The sequence below is a fragment of the Phycodurus eques genome, chromosome 3 (assembly GCF_024500275.1).
Source record: "Phycodurus eques isolate BA_2022a chromosome 3, UOR_Pequ_1.1, whole genome shotgun sequence".
NCBI lineage: Eukaryota > Metazoa > Chordata > Actinopteri > Syngnathiformes > Syngnathidae > Phycodurus > Phycodurus eques.
The window spans coordinates 11,264,098-11,284,605 of record NC_084527.1 but is presented as its reverse complement, the minus strand read 5'-3'; the positions used below and the strand labels follow the sequence as shown (position 1 = coordinate 11,284,605).

The 20,508-nt window shown below is 42.2% G+C and overlaps 2 protein-coding genes across 5 annotated transcripts; both read right to left on the bottom strand.

Moving 5' to 3' along the window:
- Positions 1 to 527: 527 nt before the first annotated feature.
- On the bottom strand, positions 528 to 4,825 carry sprn2 (shadow of prion protein 2). Of its 3 annotated transcripts, XM_061672028.1 has the most exons (3): positions 4,655 to 4,812; positions 4,486 to 4,556; positions 528 to 1,997 (listed from the first exon to the last, which is right to left on the bottom strand). In XM_061672028.1, exon 3 carries the CDS (start codon positions 1,984 to 1,986, stop codon positions 1,519 to 1,521), a length of 468 nt encoding a protein of 155 aa, XP_061528012.1. In that variant the 5' UTR covers positions 1,987 to 1,997; positions 4,486 to 4,556; positions 4,655 to 4,812; the 3' UTR covers positions 528 to 1,518. The 3 variants fall into 3 exon arrangements, with proteins under 3 accessions (XP_061528012.1, XP_061528013.1, XP_061528011.1); XM_061672029.1 differs by lacking the exon at positions 4,486 to 4,556 and having other exon boundaries at positions 4,655 to 4,825; XM_061672027.1 differs by lacking the exon at positions 4,655 to 4,812 and having other exon boundaries at positions 4,486 to 4,646.
- Positions 4,826 to 5,105: 280 nt separating this feature from the next.
- rassf2b (Ras association domain family member 2b) lies at positions 5,106 to 19,934 on the bottom strand. Of its 2 annotated transcripts, none has more exons than XM_061672026.1 (10): positions 19,772 to 19,934; positions 12,461 to 12,534; positions 9,479 to 9,554; positions 9,233 to 9,384; positions 7,957 to 8,069; positions 7,724 to 7,866; positions 7,466 to 7,619; positions 7,226 to 7,347; positions 7,054 to 7,151; positions 5,106 to 6,489 (listed from the first exon to the last, which is right to left on the bottom strand). In XM_061672026.1, exons 2-10 carry the CDS (start codon positions 12,511 to 12,513, stop codon positions 6,420 to 6,422), a joined length of 981 nt encoding a protein of 326 aa, XP_061528010.1. In that variant the 5' UTR covers positions 12,514 to 12,534; positions 19,772 to 19,934; the 3' UTR covers positions 5,106 to 6,419. The 2 variants fall into 2 exon arrangements, with proteins under 2 accessions (XP_061528010.1, XP_061528009.1); XM_061672025.1 differs by lacking the exon at positions 19,772 to 19,934 and adding an exon at positions 14,205 to 14,333.
- Positions 19,935 to 20,508: the final 574 nt, after the last annotated feature.

The following is a 20,508-nucleotide window of genomic DNA, read 5'->3' as shown; positions in this document are numbered from 1 at the left end:
CCACAAAAATAATTTGGAATCTCATATTTTTGTGTTTTTTTTTTTTTTGGTATTCTGCTTACCTTTCTTTCCCTGCCACAGGTTGAAATTGAATCAGTTCTTTGTTGTTGAAGCAGTGAGCAGTGATGTGCTGTACCGCTGACAGCAACACTTCAATACCTCTTCTGATGTTGACTTCATATTCCATTTGTTTGATGAGGAAATAGAACGCCTTGACTCTGTTTTTCCAATTGATCTCCGCATAATAAATCGAATATGGTTTGATCAAGCAACCAACTGAGACCACACAAATAATCATTTAGGAAAGTTCTTGTGTGCAATCTCATTAAATAGTTGAGGTTCCTCTCGCCACAGGTTGATGTCGAACCAGCTCGTTAAGAGTTGAGCTGAGCAGCAATCTGCTCGACCACCGACGGTACCGCTTACGTACTTTTTCTCATGTTGACTTAATCTAATACCGTTTGTCCAATGATGGAATAGTTCACGAAGACAAAAACCACCGTGACAACAAATAAAACACTGCGCGGTCAAACTGTCTTTATTTATTGTAATTTGTCTTAAATTAAGGAACAATCTACAATAGTAAAGCACATTTGTCATCATAACAGTCTACAAAAACATGTTGATCTCATAAAGATTTATTACAAACAAGCATTGTACTGATTGGCTGAACCAAAGCTGTATTAGTCATGAGCACTATTTGGTCCTCATGTGACTTCCCTGGGATCTACTCAGGATCCTTACACAATTTCATATTCAATGACTGCATTTCCACGCAACAGCCATTTCATTAGGTACCCCTAGACAATCGAATAGCTCCGCACGATTAACTGAGATTGATTGGAGTGCCTGTCTGACAGTAAGCAATATCACGATAGTGAAGGCAGAACTTTGATGTCCTCAAATTAGCAGGTTATAATATAACAACAACACAGATGCCGTCGCTGCCCGCAACACTTAACAGAAGCAGTGATCTACGTCGACATCTTCAATTCTAATATTTCATTCATGGGATTCTATTCGTTCCTTCCCCACGTTATTCTCTTCATTTCCTTTGGCTGCACTACTGCCAGTACGTCATGTGGACGTTAGATATCGGATTCCAGCGTCTACGTGCTGCCACGTCAATGAAATCAGCCCAGGGCCAGCAGAATCAATAGTGCTGAAAGTTCAAAGGTAAACTATTTTCACCATGAGAATGTTTCTTTCACAATCATTTGAATTTCGATTCATTAACACATCATTGTCATTTTAACCAATCAGATTTAAAACTCCTCCTCTAGCCCTCGACGACGTCAGCATTTTTCAGTTCCCTGATTGTTTAGGTTGCAAGTTACATTTAGTCTACCGCTGTAGTGCCCGTCAGTGCGAACAGACTCTCGGTGCACACTACTTCTTGCGCCAACTCGCTGTCCTCGACGGGTTTCGGTGCAGACGAGGTCCAGTAAAGCCGTAGCTTGTAATTTTTGGAGGGTGGTGTTGCAGGTGCAACTTTTGCTAGCTACCCTCAGCGTGTCTTCACATGATGAGCAGCAGAGAGAGCAGGGAGCCGATCACAACGATGATGCTGTTGTAGATGGGGCCGCTGGACGCGCCGGTGTAGTACTCCATATCTCCGGAGCCCTCCGGCTCATACGCAGGCCTGGGTCCGTAGCCACCGCCGTACCGCGGGTAGCCGTAGCCGTAGCCTCCCCCGTAGCCCCCGTACCCTCCGTATCCCCCGTACCCTCCGCCGTAGCCGTACCCGGGGCGGCTCAGAGCGGACCCCAGCATGGCTCCCCCGATGGCTCCCGCCGCCGCAGCGCCGGCTACTTTACCCGCACTGGGTCCGTTGCTTCTGGGAGGGGCCGGCCTGTAGGCTGGCCTGCTGCCGCCCCAACCCCCCCTGAAGCCTCCGCCGCGTCGGGCCTCCGAGGTGGGGGTCAGTGTGGCTAAGAGCAGCACACACATGGCCACTGTCAGGGGGACTTGTTGTAGCATGGACATGATTGTTTAACCTGCAACACATGGGAATTTTTTTTTTTATTATTACAGTTAGCAGGGATGTACAACTGCACAGCATCACACTGGGAGCTGTTTCTAATGTACTCTGCAGGCAGACGTGCTGACCACATGAATGCACACTGCTCCACCTTCTTCACGCCCTCAGTTGAAAAAAGAAATCCAGGTTATACCATTACGACATCTGATAACACTACGTGGAGCCTACACAGCATCTATTTGGGCATCTGTAAAGCTGACGTTGAAGGTAGAGTTTACGGGAGCGAAAGAAAGTCAGCGAAGAGTCGGACTGAATGTTTTTAGAGTGGTTTCGTTCCTGGCTGGACAAACACAACGAGTTGTGTCCAGAAAAATGATAAGAAAAAAGTACACAGCTACCCTTCAATAAGTGACAGACTGTTCTCACTCTCTCTCTCTCTCTCTCTCTCTCTCTCTCTCTCACATTAAATATTCCATCCATCTATTTTCTATTCCGCTCATCCTGTTCAGGTCATTTCTGACCAACACTGAGAGGGAACTGAACCAGTCAGGCAAGTGAACCACGCCAGCCGTGACTCATTAAATTGTGATATCCTGAAAATGCAGCGCACGAAGAGTGTCAGAAGATTTCACAGATGCACAATCTCGTGCTGCTTTATCGCCTGGCCCACGTTGAAGTACAAAACTCATAGTTACTTATATATTTTGGGATGTTTTGGTTGTGCGATTGGCTGGCAACCAGTTCAGGGTGTACCCCGCCTGCTGCCCGATGACAGCTGGGATAGGCTCCAGCTCGCCCGCGACCCTTGTGAGGAGAAGCGGCTCGGAAAATGGATGGATGGATGTTTTGTTCGCTCTATTTTTGTGAGGAAAAAAAAAAAGGACAATTGTGATTTGATATTATTAGAAAAATGCACTTCATGCTGAATAAATGCACTTACTACTGAATAGACAAATTACCGCGAATATACAGTGGGTACGGAAAGTTTTCAGACCCCCTTAAATATTTCAAAATGGCTGCCCACCAACGTTCAACTTCCAACCTGACAGAACTGGAGAGGATCTGCAAGGAGGAATGGCAGAGGATTCCCCCCCCCCAAAAAATGTTGCATCATTCCCCAAAAGACTCATGGCTGTATTAGGTGTAAAAGGGTGCTTCTACTAAATACTCAGCAAAGGGTCTGAATACTTATGGCTGTGTGATATTTCAGTTTTTCTTTTTTAATACATCTGCAAAAGTTTCAACAATTAACGTTTTTCTTCTGTCGCTATAGGGTGCTGTGTGTACATTAATGAGGAAAACAAAATAACAAATGATTTTAACAAATGGCTGCAATATAAAAAAAGAGTGAAACATTGAAGGGGGTCTGAAAACTTTCCGTACCCACTGTTAGAAAAGTGAATTTTACCTAAGACAAACACAAACACGTAGGATGTTCTGAGCACGGCTCTGTTATTTTTACCACGCTGATTATTGAAGAGCTCTAAATAATCCTTCTAAATGGAGACACACTTTTCACACAAGCTTTCATCCTCTCTTGTGCCTTTAATTGGGTTCTCTTCAGTAATATGTGCTTTGACAATAGCAGTGTTCAATCTGAAATGATGTCCATATGACCAATAATAGCAACCTAATATTAATAAGAGATAACAGAATGGAACGGCTGAACTCATTCCTGAGTGACATAATTTGTTCTATCATCAACACGCGCAAACCCACGCACACACTCACACGGACTTGCTGCTAAAATTACACTAGCAATAATCCTATTACGGGACCGTTCAGTCACAAACAAGGTGAGAACTTTCCAACACAAACAAATTGGACGTCATCTCGATCACCGACGCACACAAGAGCATAATTATTGACTCATTAAACAATTAAATAGCACAAAAGCATAATCTTCAGATTGTGAAAATGTACCTAATGTTGTGCGTAATACAATAATAGCCAATATTATAGAATCAAAATACACGCACATACTGTACTACAGTGGGGAAGGAAAATAAGAGACCATTGCAAGAGTAAACAAACATCATCATCATCATATAGATGTTTATAGAAAATTTGCATGAACATCTCATTAACAATTGTCAGCATAAAGTGATAATTTTGCTGTGGTCTCTTTATTTTGTTCATATATTGTACAGAATCATTAAACGTAGAAGGCCAATTACTCGCAAATTTCAATATTAAAAATTATTTCGATGGTTTCTCATCTAATGTAATTTAGGGTTTTGGTTGGTTAATCTTCCAAATGATAATAAATGAAATCATGAAATATTTCACTGTGTACTAAATCTGGATAATATATGACTTCCACTTTATTTTAAAAATTTTGAACTATAGAAATGAATTACGTTTTGCATGATATTCTAGTATAGTGCGATGCATCTAAATCAGGGCCGCCTGGTGCATTGTGGGAAAAGAGGAAGGACACCTAAGGACCAAATGAGTATACTATATAATAAGTGCCCGCCTGATCTAAATGAAAGTGCTCTGACCTGGTTGGTCTTTCGGGAAGAAATCCAAGTTCCTCAGGTGAAGCGCCTCTGGCTTTTCCCTCTTCCAGAAGCTGAAAACCACCAAGCGTGTGTATGCGCGGTGGTGTGTTCTGCCACCGACGGCGTGTGTATACCGTATATGAAGTGCGTATCACGGTCGGCCACTTACCCTTCAGACGGTCACGTCGAGGGGATCATGCCTCTCCCGGCTGTCATTGGCTGGCGGAGTGGTTGGTAATCTGCTGCACCACTGACAGTAAGCCTAACACCTACTGGTCTAATTTGGACTTAATGCTCTAATTGTCCGATGAGTTGCGGTCTCGACTAATGGGATATTCCAGTCAGTTTGAGTACCTTTTGATCAGGCGTGCGCAAAGTATGACCAGCGTGCCTTGTGCGGCCTCCTTCGTTCTTTCGTTCGGCCCACTGATCATTTACATTATCAAGAATCCTGTGAAATTGTTGCGTTACTGTATTTTAATGTTGGTCATGATGGTGGTACTTGGGGAGCTAAGAAGTTTTTTTAGACTGCACTTGTAAAAAGTTTGGGAACCACTGTTCTGTAGAAAATGGATGGATGGATGACACACTTCTTTTTTTTTTTAACTGGACACAATCTATCTTTTTTCAAAACTCTTTTTAATTAAATTACAATCATTATTCAACCACCCCAGCCCTACATTTTCACATCATCATGAGTTGTCCACATGTGAAGGACTAAAATATTTCATTAGCTTTAATTAAGAAGTCACCCCCCCCCCCCCAAAAAAAAGAAGCAGTCAAAAGAAGTCTGTAACATAAAGCATGCACATTCTCAGAATGACATTCAGACATTTGCATGAACTGTAAGAACTACACAGTACACTAAAGGTAAAAACAATACAAATCTACAAGCTCACTAAAATATGCCTTGTGTTGGCAGCAAGTTTAGTGGACACCTTGAAGCGGCTTAACGGTGTTGCAGTCGGCAAATATGATTTAATAACAGACAAGCGCGACACAACATGATGCCGTCTGGCCTTCTGTCTGTCTGTGTGCCGGTGAACACTTTTACTGACCTACTTCCACTTGGGCTCTGAGTGTGCATGCAAGCTGTGTGGATCGCACAACAGGCAGACACAAGCGGTCTTGTGTTGTGCACCAGGCTTAAAATAACAGCTCCAGTCTTTTGTTGTGCTTTCAACATGTCAACATGACATTCATATTTTTTCATTTTGTTGAATGATTGCGTATGTTATTTCACACAAAGATGAATTAGGAGTACCTGTGAGTTGAGGAAGAACCACTCGTCCACCTGCAGCAGGGGACAAAAAGCCGCCCGGTGCATTGTGGGAAAAGAGGAAGCTTTTTTACCTTTGTGCTCATCATCTGATTTTTATGTGGAGGAAATATAATCCTAGTGGTGTGTTTGTGCTTGGTGAGTTTTTAGCAGGCACTTGACTGACAGCGTGACACGATGCTTGTGCTACAAACGGGCTTGAGACAATCAGCGTGGGTGGCATCGTGGATTAGTGGTTGACATGTCTGGGTCACAGTCAACAGGCCCTGGGTTTGAATTTAGGCTCAGGCCCTACTTGTGTATCTTCCCTTTGGGCTTGTGTCATTTTCTTCAGGTACTTTGGCTTCCTCCCACATTCCAAAAACATGCATGTTAGGTTCTCTGAAGGTTCTCGAGGCTGCGTCCTGCCTCTCACACAAAGTCCGCTAGGATAGGCTCCACGGACAATACGCTATTAAAAAAAATGGATGGCTGGCCAATCACTGCCTGATGATAAAGAGTTTGTCAGCTTCCCTGAGTCACATTGTGTTGTAAAATGTCCACACACAACGTAACAAACCGTCTCCACGATCCAAAGCAGACGCAGCGAGATGGCGTCCTCGCTGCGTGTCTTCTTCTCGTGTTTGGAGCTTGTCGTCGCCCGGCACTTTGACATTCACATACATGCGGGGCCTTCGGGGAGACAGCCGAGCTGCTTCTCTATGATGCAGCGCAGGACGTTGTACCTGCAAAATATAAGCAGTTATGAATTATACTCGCTTAATCGACAACTAATCAATTATCAGATTCATCAACGACTATTGTGATAATCAATTAAACGCTTAGAGACCTTGTTTAACATAACATTTCACAAATGAATATGAAACAAAAAAGGCTATTTTAACTCGATTCATCGATGTGTGCGAATATGTGCGGGCGTGAGTCGCCAACTGTCTTTTTTTTCTTGTTTTTGGTGATGTTCTACCTCCACAGTAGAATAGTGTGCGAAGCGCTGCCTCCACAAGAACAAATTATTTAATTGTCCTTGTGGCTATTTTGCTAGCACGGATCAGGCTTCAGTTCCTCAAGTATTTATGGTAAAACGAAAACCAGACTCTCCATTGGTATACAGTCACTCACTTGTATGAGACCCCCCCCTTCAAAACGGGCTAAGAAATAGGTTGTCCATCTGTTCCCTAATGCTTGAGCCTTGTGATATTTTGACAAAAAGAACATCACAGAATGTGATCAACATCTGGGGTTCTTTTTGGTTCCATTAATGTAGCGTGAATGGACACAAGCTGCTGTACCTTCTCCTCAGCTTCTGCACCTCTCTGTCCTCCTCCTCCTTCAGCTTGGTGATGAAGCTCTGCAGCACGGGCATTTCAAACTTGATATACTGCGCCACCTGGTGGAGTGGAGAAGACACGCACATGAGCAGGCAGCAGTTCACTGCGTGTTTGTGTGTAGCTGCTTACTTACATCATATGTGACTTCTTCTCCCAAGTCCTCCTCCATGAGGAACAGTTTGCACACCTGCTCGCACGGACCCTGCATAACTCTCAAAACCAGAGGGAAGTCACTGCGCTTCAGCTTCACTCGCTCTGAAACACACATGCACACACACACTTACAGATTACGTTTGTAAATTTTAAAAGACGTACAGGTGCACGCCCCCCCCCCAAAAAAGAATAATAGGATGATGGGAGTGTTATTGCTCACCTCCACTGGCATGGGCGAGGTAGAGTGCAAAATCATCCGGACTGTTTTCAATCTTAAACTTGTTGAGGAGAACTCTCAGCACCTGCGGCGTCGTCATACAGCTGTTGATGCGAACGTTGGTCACCGAGCCGAAAGCAGGCGTGAACACGGCTGTCTGAGACACACGAGTATCGAAATGGGAAGTTAATTACAACACTTGACTGGAAAAATTTCGGAGTATGAGCATTCGTTATATCTGTGTTCTAGTTATTTGTTGACCTTGTGGTTGTAGAAGTGTCCATTGATGGAGAAGCGATGGCGTCGGATCTTCCTCTGGTCGCTGGGGGAGCGGCGGTGGGCCCGCCTTAGGACCCCGGCGTCACTCTTGGTTCTGAGGAGCTGAGCTGAGTTCTCGCTGTCCTCTGATGGATCAATGGGAAAGTCACATGAAACTTCCTAAATGAGTTATTTTTTTATCAGACTTACTGTACATTCTTAATGAGAACACGCACCTTCCGCGTGCTCCATCACGCCGTTGTCTTCCGATCGGTTGTCAGGCGGCGTCACCTCCATAGCGGGCGGAGTCACGTGTGGCTTCTGTTGACCGTCTGTGCTGTTTGGGGAACTGTACGGAAGTCCCGCATTAAAAGTTTGTCCCCGTTTTTCATCTGTACATATATTAAATATTCTACGGTAACTGACAACATTAGGTACACTGGTCGCCAGTCAATCACAGGGCAAAAGGCAAGGGTGGGCAAAGTACGGCCCGGCAGCCGCAGGTGACCCACTCCGTTCTTCAATCGGTTCCACCGAGCATTTGCTTTATCAGGCGTCTCGTAATTAAAAAAAAAAAACCACAAAATGTAGACACTCTTTCCCTAAAATTGGTTAATTATTATAAGTATTAATTTATTTGTCCATTATATAAGTGGATACTTGATTGTTAGCAATACAATGAGATAATGTAAAATAAATAATTGTACATACACTAAACAACTTTTATTCTATTTAATAATTAGTTAGTTAAAATAATTATTTTAAAATGGGGATCATTTTTAATTTATAAATTAATTAATAAACAGGGGATATTTTCCTATAATAGCCAATTTCACATATGTATTAAACAATCCTTTATTAATTTGATGAAATAACTGGTCTATGAAATCATTAAATTATTACAAATAATACAATTAAACACTGGGAGTAATTATTATTTTATTACTCAAATAAATACATACTTTACTTAGAGATTTTACAATATTTGAACCTATTGTAGTAAATAATTGGTTAGTTAATTATAAAATTTGGAAAGACACAGTAAAACTGTTCCGGCATGAAAGGTATACAGATTTTCCATTCTGCTTGACCTAACAGCTGAACAGGACAAAAAAAAAAAAAAATATAATATAATATATAATATATATATATATATATATATATATATATTTTATTGTTAAAATAAACTATTTAAAATATTTTACATACATGTTACAATTGTTTTATAACCGAGTCTACGAATGACCTGACCCATTTGTCAGTTTTACAAATCAGACGTCAATATGCTCACATCAACACTCTCTTTCTCTCTCTTGCTCTTTCTCTCTCTCTCTCGAAAAGGATTATTGTTATCTTTGTAAAGATAGAATTTAGTTCTTGCATTGGACCTCATGAGATCATACTGGTGTGCCTAATAAAGTGTCCCGTGTGTGTACATTTGTCCCCATTGACCTTCGATGTGTGGACATTTCCGGTCATTGTGGCGTAACCTGACCCACGTGCACGTCTCACCCCTGACTGTCCAGAATGCAACCAGAGTGCCAGGATGTGGAGGAGGGAGGCGGTCGGATGCGCTCGTGGTCGTCCTGCATCTGAAGCCTGATTGGTCGCCGCAGGCCCCAAAAGATATTCAACAGGCCCTCGACGATCAGCTCCCCCTCTTCCTGTTAGGAGGAATCAATGAATTACCCACCGCTGGATCGAAGAACTGGCAGGCCATGTGTGTAAAATGGCAGACAATGTGAGGCACATACAGACCTCTCTGTGCCTGAGCTGCAGATTCTGTCCTTCATAGTAAAGGTTGTACGTTTTCAGATGCGAGAGGATGGTTGCCCTGGAGACAGAGATGGCCGAATCTCAGCAGCAGGCTTGAACATGTCTCTTTGGCTGGATTTACACTGCATGGTTCTGATTTTACGCTCTCAAGTGGCATAACTGGGATACGCGTCAAGCAGATGTCCAACAATTAATCGACAACTAATCGACGATCAAATTAATCGACAACTACTTTGATAATCGATTCATTGTTTAACTGATTTTTTTTCCAAATCCGCATAATTTCAGCCTCTCAACAGTAAATATTCTCAGATTTATGTAGTCCTCCATGAAATACTGATTATTTTTGTATTAAATCAAAGTAAGACATTTGCAAACATCTACAGTGGAAACTTGATTTACTGGACCTCGATTTAACGGACGTAATGGACTTTTTGGACAGTACGTGTCCAAAAATAGTTTCCAGTTACAGTTGTTACTTAAACCGCCATTAACAAAGTCTGTTAGTTGCAAAAATGGGCCCCTGTTGTTTAGTGGTGCTATGGCGCAATATAGACAGAGACTGGGACAAACGTTACTCCGGGTTACAGATATACTACACTATGACAGGTGTGGACTCGAGTCACATGACCTGGACTCGAGTCATGAATTTGATGACTTTAGACTCAACAAAAGACATGCAACTTGACTTGGACCGCAATTACTCGTGACTTCACTCAGACTGGAGCACATTGACTTTTCACATTTTTACCAAACTATTGAGATACGTACACTCTGCAACTCACTTTCTAAACAGTATAAGTATATTTCATTATAGGATTTACAGAATGATGTAACCCTAATGTTGATGTTCTCAACAGATCTCTCTCATGTTGAAGTGTCCTCCCTACACTAAAGGTTTATTACAGCTTATTTCTCTTAACAGGTAATGCCCTGTTGGGCATGTTCATGTAGAGCAGGGGTGTCAAACTCATTTTTGTCACGGGCCACATCGTAGTTATGACTTCCCTCGGAGGGCCGCTACGATTGTGAACCCATATAAATGAAAGATTACCTCATATACTGTAATTACATACAGTATACACAACACATTGACGAATAGCCAGTTTTGAAATCAGAAGCCTATAAAAACATGTTTCTTTTCAAAGGGGGACGGGTAACAAAAAAATGCTTGCAAATATCTCAATGGCATTACACCAGAACACAATGAGCAATTTTTATTTGCTTTCGCGGGCCACATAAAATGATGTGGCGGGCCGGATCGGGCCCCCGGGCCACCAGTTTGACACCTGTGATGTAGCAGAATTGACCACTCTTTGGTCACTTTTTCCAGACACTAAAGTAATGATTTCATTCAAAGAAAAAAACTGCAACATAAATCTACAATAAATGTGGCTGTTACATAAGGAACACATGCCATGAAGTACTGGTAACATACACGGAAATGACAATTAACGTAACAATATGAAGAAAAAAAAAACTCGCGTTGGTGGCAACCAGTTCAGGGTGTACCCCGCCTCCTGGCCGACGATAGCTGGGATAGGCTCGAGCACGCCCGCGACCCTGGTGAGGAGAAGCGGCTCAGAAAATGGATGGATGGGTGGATGGACTCGAGTGGTTTGACGTCACATATGCTTGTTTTCGTTAGCATTAGCAGGAGGCTTTGTGAACGATCACGCAAATAGTTACACGGCGAGCCGGCTGTGCTCTGGCTGGGCTTCCTGTTCACTACAGTTGGGTTTAGTCAGTGGAATGTTCTCAAGAATCAGTCTTGTATTTCTTTTTTTAATTCACTTTACTTAGCAATCAGCACACAGCTAGCATCTATTCAACACGAAGGAACATTCTTCTTTGTGTCTTTTTCTTCTTCGCCTGTTATTTACGTAACATAACACATCATGTAGTGCCCCCTAATGTTCTGACTCAGATACCACAATTGGAAAAATTGTGCTTTTATAAGATGACAAACTTGTGTTCCTCTTTTTTTTAAATCAATGCCTTTGTTTTTGATACAAGAAATGCCAAGATTACGCTGAAATCTATTTACATTTGTTTTATTAATTTTTATTTGTGTTTGAAATTGCCTCACAAGAAATGTTTGTAAACAAGAAAATGCAGTTCCTGCTTGCATGCACAATGTGAATTAAAGAAAAATAATTTTGATTATCTGAAAGAGGAAACCAATAGGTTGTTCATTATTAAATGAAATGTCTCATTTTCTCTTGTGTATTCAGAATTGCTCTTTAACCAAACAAAAATATATTTTAGCCGATTACTTGATTATTCGATAGAATTGTCATCAGGACACTCGATTACTAATTGCAGCACTACTGGATGCAAATTATCATTTGTGACAGGTCTGTTTTATGTCACTTCAGAAATAAATGCGCACAATTCTGGTTTTTTTTCTGGGATACGGTCTACTGGTGGATGGAAAGGTGCGGATGATAACCAGTGGAAATCCTCGTAACTGGAGTAAATTGTCAAAGGAGAGTCCCACACGGAAGTCTACAACAGCGGGCAGGCCCGGGGGTCCCAGAATTTGTAATTACTGTCATGGTTATAGTCACTGGAAGGATCAGTGTCTGTTGCTAAAAGCTAAGGGGAAGCATCCGTTGCCATCTCATGCTCCAACTATGTCATGTTCTACAGTGTCTCTTAAGGACCCATCGTGCTCCCATTAAAATTCTCAGTGACACGGGGGCTAAACATTCATTTGTTATTGAATCTGTGCTGCCTTTCTCATTGGAGTCGAAAGCGGGAGAGTCTATCGGCATGCAGGGTATGAAGTTAGGATTCATGCCGGGGCCACAGCATTTCATGGTATTGGATTGATTATTTTGAATGTACATGTTAATCGACAATCAGATATAGGGATTAAATCGGAATTGGGCACTTGAACCAGCAGTAAATTCAGCCTTTGTAACACTACACGGGTTTTGTAATCAAAAGTGAGAGGCTTACTTGCTGATGAACTTGTTCTCTCCGACCTGAACCCCATTGTGAGTGCCATCCATGGTCAGACTGCATGAGCGGGGCTGAGGGGAGAAACCAAAGAGGTGCCTGATCGTTATCGCCAGAGTCTCATAAATCCTCATGACCAGCAGAGGAAGAGCACAAAAGAGCCAAAACACAAGATTTGTTACATGGCAACTACTTCCTCCAAGAGACAAACAAACACGCTGGCTTCGACCACATACTTGAAAACACTCCTAAACACATACACTAGTTGGATCTCTTGGCCACCACAATCAATTCACTTACTTTTCCATTTTTATGTTTGTTCATGCCGGGTTGGAAAAAGAAGCTTCTGTGAGGGTGAACAGGTGCAGGACACGTGCAACATGCTAAGCCAAATTCCTATTTCAGCTGCTCCAACATGGACAGAGACATGCAGCCAGCAGATGAGGGAAGAACTAAAGACATTTGAGCTCACACAACTGAAATATGAGTGAAACGAGAAACATGAAGACATATTCCAGTTCTGTGCATGTGTTCACTCCAGTTTGCTTAAAGTGGAAAGCTGGCGTTAGTATGTTCCAAAGTGTTTTTCCATAGCATAGGTCAAAATGGGAATTGTCTGAACAGCTGTCATGATGTGCAGAGGAGGAATTCTCTGCATGTTGTTGAGACGTTTCCTCTCTAAATCAGGAATCCCAAGACTTTCATTCATCACCCTGACATTCATGTGATTACGTTTAACATGCTAAGCAGCTAGCTAGCAGGATGGTTGACAGCTTAACAGTAGAATGTGTAACATCCATGTATTATTCACTAAGAAATGAAGGTAAATGAAAAACATTAAAAAGATATATGCTCATATTCCCAGAACCTGACCTGTACAGAAAAGATGGCCAGACTTTTTAAAGACTGGAAACCAAACCTCCATCACTGGGTTTGTGAAAGGCATTTTCACACAAGTACAGTACATATAAAACATATGGTTCGGTTGTCTGAGTAATTTAGTGAAACAAAGGCTGTCCTGCTAGCTACAATGTACAGTGCACTATCCATTTTAGTGTCAAAATAGCACATATCTGTGAAACTAATTCAAGCAACAGAGATGTCAATAAATAAGCCAGGCTGTCTTAATGTATTAAGTTTCATCATGTCTATTTTTACATCAATGTACCTGATGAAATGTAAATTATGGCCGCTGTTTCGTCTCCCTTCCGAGCAATTTACCTCACGTAACATCTGCTCTTCGACTGACACTTCACACATTCAAACAAAATTCAAGCCATTTTCTCTGTTTTCTCAATTGATGAAGACATGTCCTCTAAATTTTGTTGTAATTGGTGAAACTGGTGTGGGTGCTCATTTTTTTGCAATTCAAATTAGTTTTGGGGGGTCTTTTGAAACCTGTTTTAATATGTTTTTATACGACACAGCGGTACTTTTTTCTAATTCCATTTTTTTTAAGGAAACTAGGACAAATGAATGGCCTTTCAATTAATTTCATTGGGGAAAACTGATTTGATATACTATTAAAATTAGTTACAAGTTTGATCACAGAACACAAACTTGTAAATCAAAGTACTGCTGTATAATTAAAACTTAAATACTACCATTAATTGGTTATAAAAGTTCAGACCAATTAGATGCTAAAGAGATCCAGCAGACAAATATAAATAAAGATAAATACACTGCATTATACTAAATTGATGTAGCATACAGGAAGACAATGACAGGTAGATTGTGTACATACCCAAAACTATGAGCAACGTTGTCATCCAGGGGTGTTTGTGTGCGCGTGTGTTTACAAAGTGAGACTTCTCTTAAGACAGCAAAAAGCAAAGAGACAGAGGCGAGCGGGGGCATATAAAGGAAGCGCTCCCCTTCCGCTGTATCAGTTCCTCATTTGCTCAGCCAGTCACACAGGAAGCTGAAACACGGCCATGACTTCCTTAATCCAACGGCAACACAGATGAATTAGCACTCATAGACCGTCTACATTCACACACATCGGGTTTTAACACACGGCTGCTATAATCTGAGCCTGTCAATCAGTTCTCAGAATTTGATTAAATATTAAAACGCAATCAGCCGAGCGCTATCAATATTTCAGTACTTGTATGTCACGCTTGTCAAGCATAACAGGCGGTGTCCAGCTACAAAATGGAGGTGATTAGACTTTAACACTGCGGCCGCGGTCAAGGGTAGCCGTGCTTGTGGGCTCATTATAGCGTGTTTCCACACTTGATTCTGCAGAGCTTCGGTTGTTGTGACCTCAGGAACAGGACCTGTTAAAGATGGGTACACACATACCGATTTTTAACCTCTTGACGAGTTAAGTGTGTGCTGACTGCTCTTATGTGGTGTACTCACGATGACCAAAACAGCACACCACACACACACACACACACAACGATATCTCTGACAATGGCGAGTCTGCTCCCCAAAACCAGATTTCTGTGGCAGTACCAAGACTGACCTCCTCTATTTGTGACCTACAACAGCACGAGCTTCAGATTGCTTCCTAATTGCCGATCGTTCTGTTTCGGGTCACAATCACGTAGTCCGTGGTTCAACCAAACTCGTGTTAACCACACACGATTTGGCATTAGACTTTACACCGATTTTATCGGCCTTATCGGTATCGGACGATATTTAGCATTTTATGCTGATCGGCTTTAATGCCATAATTCGCCGATACGATCAATGACGTCATTGATTGGCTCCGCAAAAGACATTTACTCCGCGGCGCCATCGTGCACAGTATATTTGAATCAAAAAGTTAGTTTACTTTTAGCCTTGTCGCGTGACTTTTGGCGTAGTCCTGTAAATATCTGACGATGCCTGGTCAGACTAAAAGACACATTTTTCTTTGCTCTTTCACGATTGCACTATGTCAGACTACTGCAATCAAATCTTGTATTCCGATACCACCGCATCCTGTTTTTTCCGATCACTGGGCTTCATTATGTCAACGCAAACGCAACCGGATACACTCGTTACCATGGCGACGACAACAATAATGGATCGCGCCGTGTGTTTGTAAGAACAAAATAGGGAAAAACGAGTGTTGGTGGTCACCGGTGCTCAGGAGAGGACGTTCGTTTAAGGCTTGCTTCGGGTATGTTCATGTACTTTTAATACGATACGGCTCGCAAGCAGGCAACAAAACGTTAAGTAGCCTAGCAAGCTAGTGTTAACTCGAACGGTTGTATGTAAACATGCCGCCGTTCTGTCGAATCATGATCTAAAGTTTCGGTGTGGGTGAAGTAATTTCATTAAAAATTAAGTAATTTAAGTACAGTAAGTTAGCACCCATTATTTCTGTCATGTTGTAATGTTGGTTTGACCTGACTGATTAGAATACATGACCTGGCTAGAGCAGTGATTTCCAACCTTTATGGAGCCAAGGAACATATTTTACAATTGAAAAATCTCACGGCACACCAACAAACAAAAATCTCACAAAAAGTGGATACATTATTTACTGTATTTACTTCCTGCCATCTAATAGAAGACCATTCATTTGTTCTGTCTGTCACTATGCCTCACTGACATAAATAGAGGAACAAAGATACATTATTTATTGTAAATATATTTTTTTTAGCAATTAAGTACACAAGTATATACAGTAAATGAACAGGTCATTTAAATAGATACAGTCCTCCATCATGTGATCAGATATCGTTTTCTTAAACTCACTGATCGGCCCCAAAGATCCTGATCGTGTAAAGCCTATTTGGCATTGTAAATGTTGAACAGGTTTAACATTAATGATGGTCAATCTGTTTTCAGAGCAGACCCTCAGAAAGGGAAAAAAAAAAATCACTGAACGCACCACACACCGCAGGGTAATTGGTCAGGATCATCTTTTACAGACATCTGACAATCGGGCCTTTGCTGACTTTGAAACTTGGTTGTATTGTGGGTATGTGTGTACCCCACTTAACACTGCTTCCACCACAGGAGCCTTATTGTTACACCAACTTCCAAACAATAACATTCAAACACCTCTGTTAAAATCAAAATGTCATCGCCAAACGTCAGTAGACCTAAAATCAGCAGACATCAAAGGATGAACTGTTTGTTATGATTTACTGGGCATTAATCAGTATTCAAGAAGTACTGTAGCTCTCAGTTTTAAAAAGGTTGGTGAACATTCATTTAGTGTAAGAACTGGTACCTACAAGAACTGCTACAAGTAAAAATGCTTTTATTGTCTTTATCAGCACTTGCTTCATTTTTATTTCACTCTGTACTCTGCTTCCAGAAGTTGAATCTATTCTCGTCCAATGCTGAGGTTTACCATGGGAATGAAAGCCAGACTCGCTATTAGCTCAGCAGTATATGAGGCGGGGTATAAAGTTACTAATTTGCCCTAGACAGCGCCAGTGGCTAAAAACAGACCAATTTCAGTGAGAAAAGAAAGTTTATAAAGGCTTTATGTCTCATTCATTTTGCATTATTTTATATGGTTACAAATATTTTGGAATCCAAATGAATCACAGGTTGACAAACATCGCAGAACAAATCCCCTGTAATGTAATTTGGAAAAAAACGGAGGAGGAGTCGAGAGTTCAAATGTACATCTCAGTCGAATAATTCCCTAGTGGCTCATTTGGGCGTCAGCCCTTCGTCTGCTTCCTTCTCCACCCCCCGCTTTTCGCCATCGCCCACTGCGCCTCAGCTAAAGCATGTCTACAATCTGATTGGATTCACAGTTTTTCTTGTCTGCGTCTCTCGTCTGAACTCTCTCCTTGGTGTGTGATTGTGAAAGAGCGCAGACCATTCTGCGTGTAATTAAAACTCATGACCACGACTTCCTGGCTACCACCCCCCCCCTCACCCTCCCCTCAAACCGACAAACACACGTGTGGTTGTTTTTGCGTGTCTTTCAGTGAGATGAATAGCTTGTAAAACCCTCCTCCCGACCCCTTTCAACCCTCCCGCCTCTGCAGATCGCCTCTATTCTCATTAGTGTCATAGCAACACCAGAAACATTGAAATATCCGAGCCAAAAATATAGTTCCTCCTGCTTCTCGTTAGACATGGCAGGGGCCATTTAAAGCTTGGCAGATGAGACTGGAAGAGAGATTAAGTCATGTGAAACGAAAGCTCGATCAGCACCACCATGGCATCAGCACCACCAATCAATGATTGTGTAAGAATCTAACCATCTATCCATTCTCTATACAGTTTATACGGCTATATGGTGGTTCACCTACCGCGGCGCCCACTTACTGTAATGCCTCGCATGTGGGAAAGAAGAGCCACAGCAATTAATTAATTACAATTAATTAATTAATTAATTTGCTGATGCAGCCAAATGTCCTCTTGCATGCTATTTTTGTATTTTCTGCATGCACTATTCTTGCTGAAATTATGCAAATTTCCCCATTGTGGGACGAATAAATGTTATCTTATAGATATTTATTATATTAATGGACTTTTAAACTTACAGGCCCCTTTTCTCAAGTGACGTAGCGGACTAGCGGTGACGTTCCGATTTCTGGTTCCAGTCCTTTAGCGTTATTGTGTATTACAGTATTTTCTCTCAAGACACATTAACTTGACTGGTATTTTGCTCTTCAAAAATTGGCTACTGTCCACTATAACGCGGTTTAAGACAGACGTACAGTATGTGACAAGTGTATTGTATCACCCCATCGCTTATTTTGGTGTTTTGCGACTTTATGTCACGATAGCTTAGCAATTAGCATGGCGTCTTCATCTTTCTCCTGTTAATTACTACTCGTCTTCCCTTCATATGAACGATACATGTCAGAGGTGTAGCTCATTCTCTGCCATGACGGCGATGCTTCGTGACTTATGCTGCGGTAAAACTAAGGATGCATCGATACCGATATCAGTATCGGTGCTAATATTGTGCAGTCCTCTGTATTCGTAAAAATAAACCGATAGTAGGACACAGATGACAACACTTTTAGGCTTCTGTAAATTACGTGTGCTCAAATGTAAGTCAGTGTGCATCCCTTGATAAAACTATTTTAAAAAAAATACAGTAGAGTCCTGCTCGATATGGACAAGATGGCGCCTACCCGTGTGGACGCCTCGGTTACGCGCTCTCTAGTATTGTTTTTGGCATGGAGACGGAGGCGGCGCCACAGAGGGAAGCGAGCCGGCATCCTAGTGAAGCCCCGCAAGAGAGGATACAGATTGGCGTTTCCGTCGATCCACCTCGCGAACCTACGCTCCCTACCCAACAAAATGGACGTGCCAATTATACATTACTCGTGCACTCATTGTAGTAGTCTCGGAACGCTGGATTATTTGCATATCTGTTGTTGACCAATACTGGCCACTCATGCCAGAGTAGCATCTGCACCACTTGCACACTGATTGAGAAGTATCTGCAACATTTGCACAATCAACATTGCCCCAGATTATTGCACTATTAGTCACTTTAAACTTGCATACACTCCTTGAAGTCTCGGCGCCCTTTGCACAATGGTCTATTGCTATATTAGTCATTCAAACTGCTCTAAGTGCTAGAGGACTCTCCAGCCTTTTGCACATATTGTCAAAAAAAATAAAAAATAAAAAATTTGTACCGGCATGAGCAGATAACTAGCAACCCTTTATTGCTCAGTGACTGTTTTTCTCAATGTCTTTATGTCTCAAAAGTGTTCTCCGTCAATTGACTGTCTGTTGTCGTACTAGAGCGGCTCCAACTACTGGAGACAAATTCCTTGTGTGTTGTTTTGGACATAACTTGGCAAAATAAAGATGATTCTGATTCAGGGTCACGGGGAGCTGGAGCCTTTCCCAGCTGACTTCAGGTGAGAGGTCGGGGTAAAATACCCGGGACAATCACCGGGCACATATAGAGACAGACAAACATTCTCACTCGCGCTCACAAGTCACTGAGTGGAATTTGAACACAGGCGAGTAAACCACTAGAAAATCAAGGTATTGCCAAATAATTGTTTCTCTAATAAAAGAGGTAACAGTACATCTATCATCCAAGGCTACACTAATGTATGGAATCAATTGGCATATTTTAAAAGGGAAAAGTCACAGTACCATTTTTGAAAACAGGAATTTTAACCTTATCTACTGCTTGTTACATAACCAGTCACAGCCGAAACACACGCCCACTTCGATGCTCCTCCAAGCTTTAGACGGAGCCCACACTTCATGCTGGGCACTGTCCTAGCATCACTTGAACGAGATGTTCCACAAAATGGTTTTTAAAAAACACGAAATTGTGACTGTTAATGATGAAAAAAAACATTAAAATAACTTAAATGTATGACCACAACGCCGCAGTCCAAGTGTTAATATTAATGAGCATCTTACCCCAAACTACGACGACGGAAGCGTCAAAGGGTTCGGTTCCGGTCCTCCGTTTGACGTTTTTGGTGTGAGCCGCCGGTTGAACTGGAGCTGTTTTTCGCCCCTCGGTTCGTCCACCGCCCACCCCCCCCACACCCCCCGGTCGCCGTCGCTCGGTGTGGCCGCGTTGTGGTGCTCCGACTCGGATCGAGCCGAGTCCATCTGTCGCGGCGGGCGGCGAAGCTCGCTCGCGCCTCGCTGGCAGCCAATCAGCGCGCGCGCAACCCCCCCCCCCCCCCCAACAATACGCGTCTTTTGTCCGTGAGACTCCCTCACACATGAATGAAAGCGCCCGAACAATAGACGAGCTACCAACACAAACAGTCAGTAGCGTTTCTCTTGGCCGCATTGCTTCCAGTGCGTACTGGGTACATGTGGAAGTTAGTGTGTATTTTTTATTTTATTTTTGTCCAATCATATTTCAGCCTCAATGTGTTGCTATGTCAATGTAACCTGCCCAGGGCCTTCAGAATCAGCATTGCTGGCTGGTGTACAGTCACGTCCATAAATATTGGGACAGCCACACAATTGTCATCTTTTTGGCTCTAAACTCGACCACAGAGGATTTGAAATGAAAAAATAAGATGTGCTTTGTTGGCAGTCTTTCAGCTTTATTTTGAAGGTATTTGCATGCAAATAAGGTAAATGGTGTAGGAATTACAACAGTTTTTATATGTACCTCCCATTTTTTAAAAGACCAA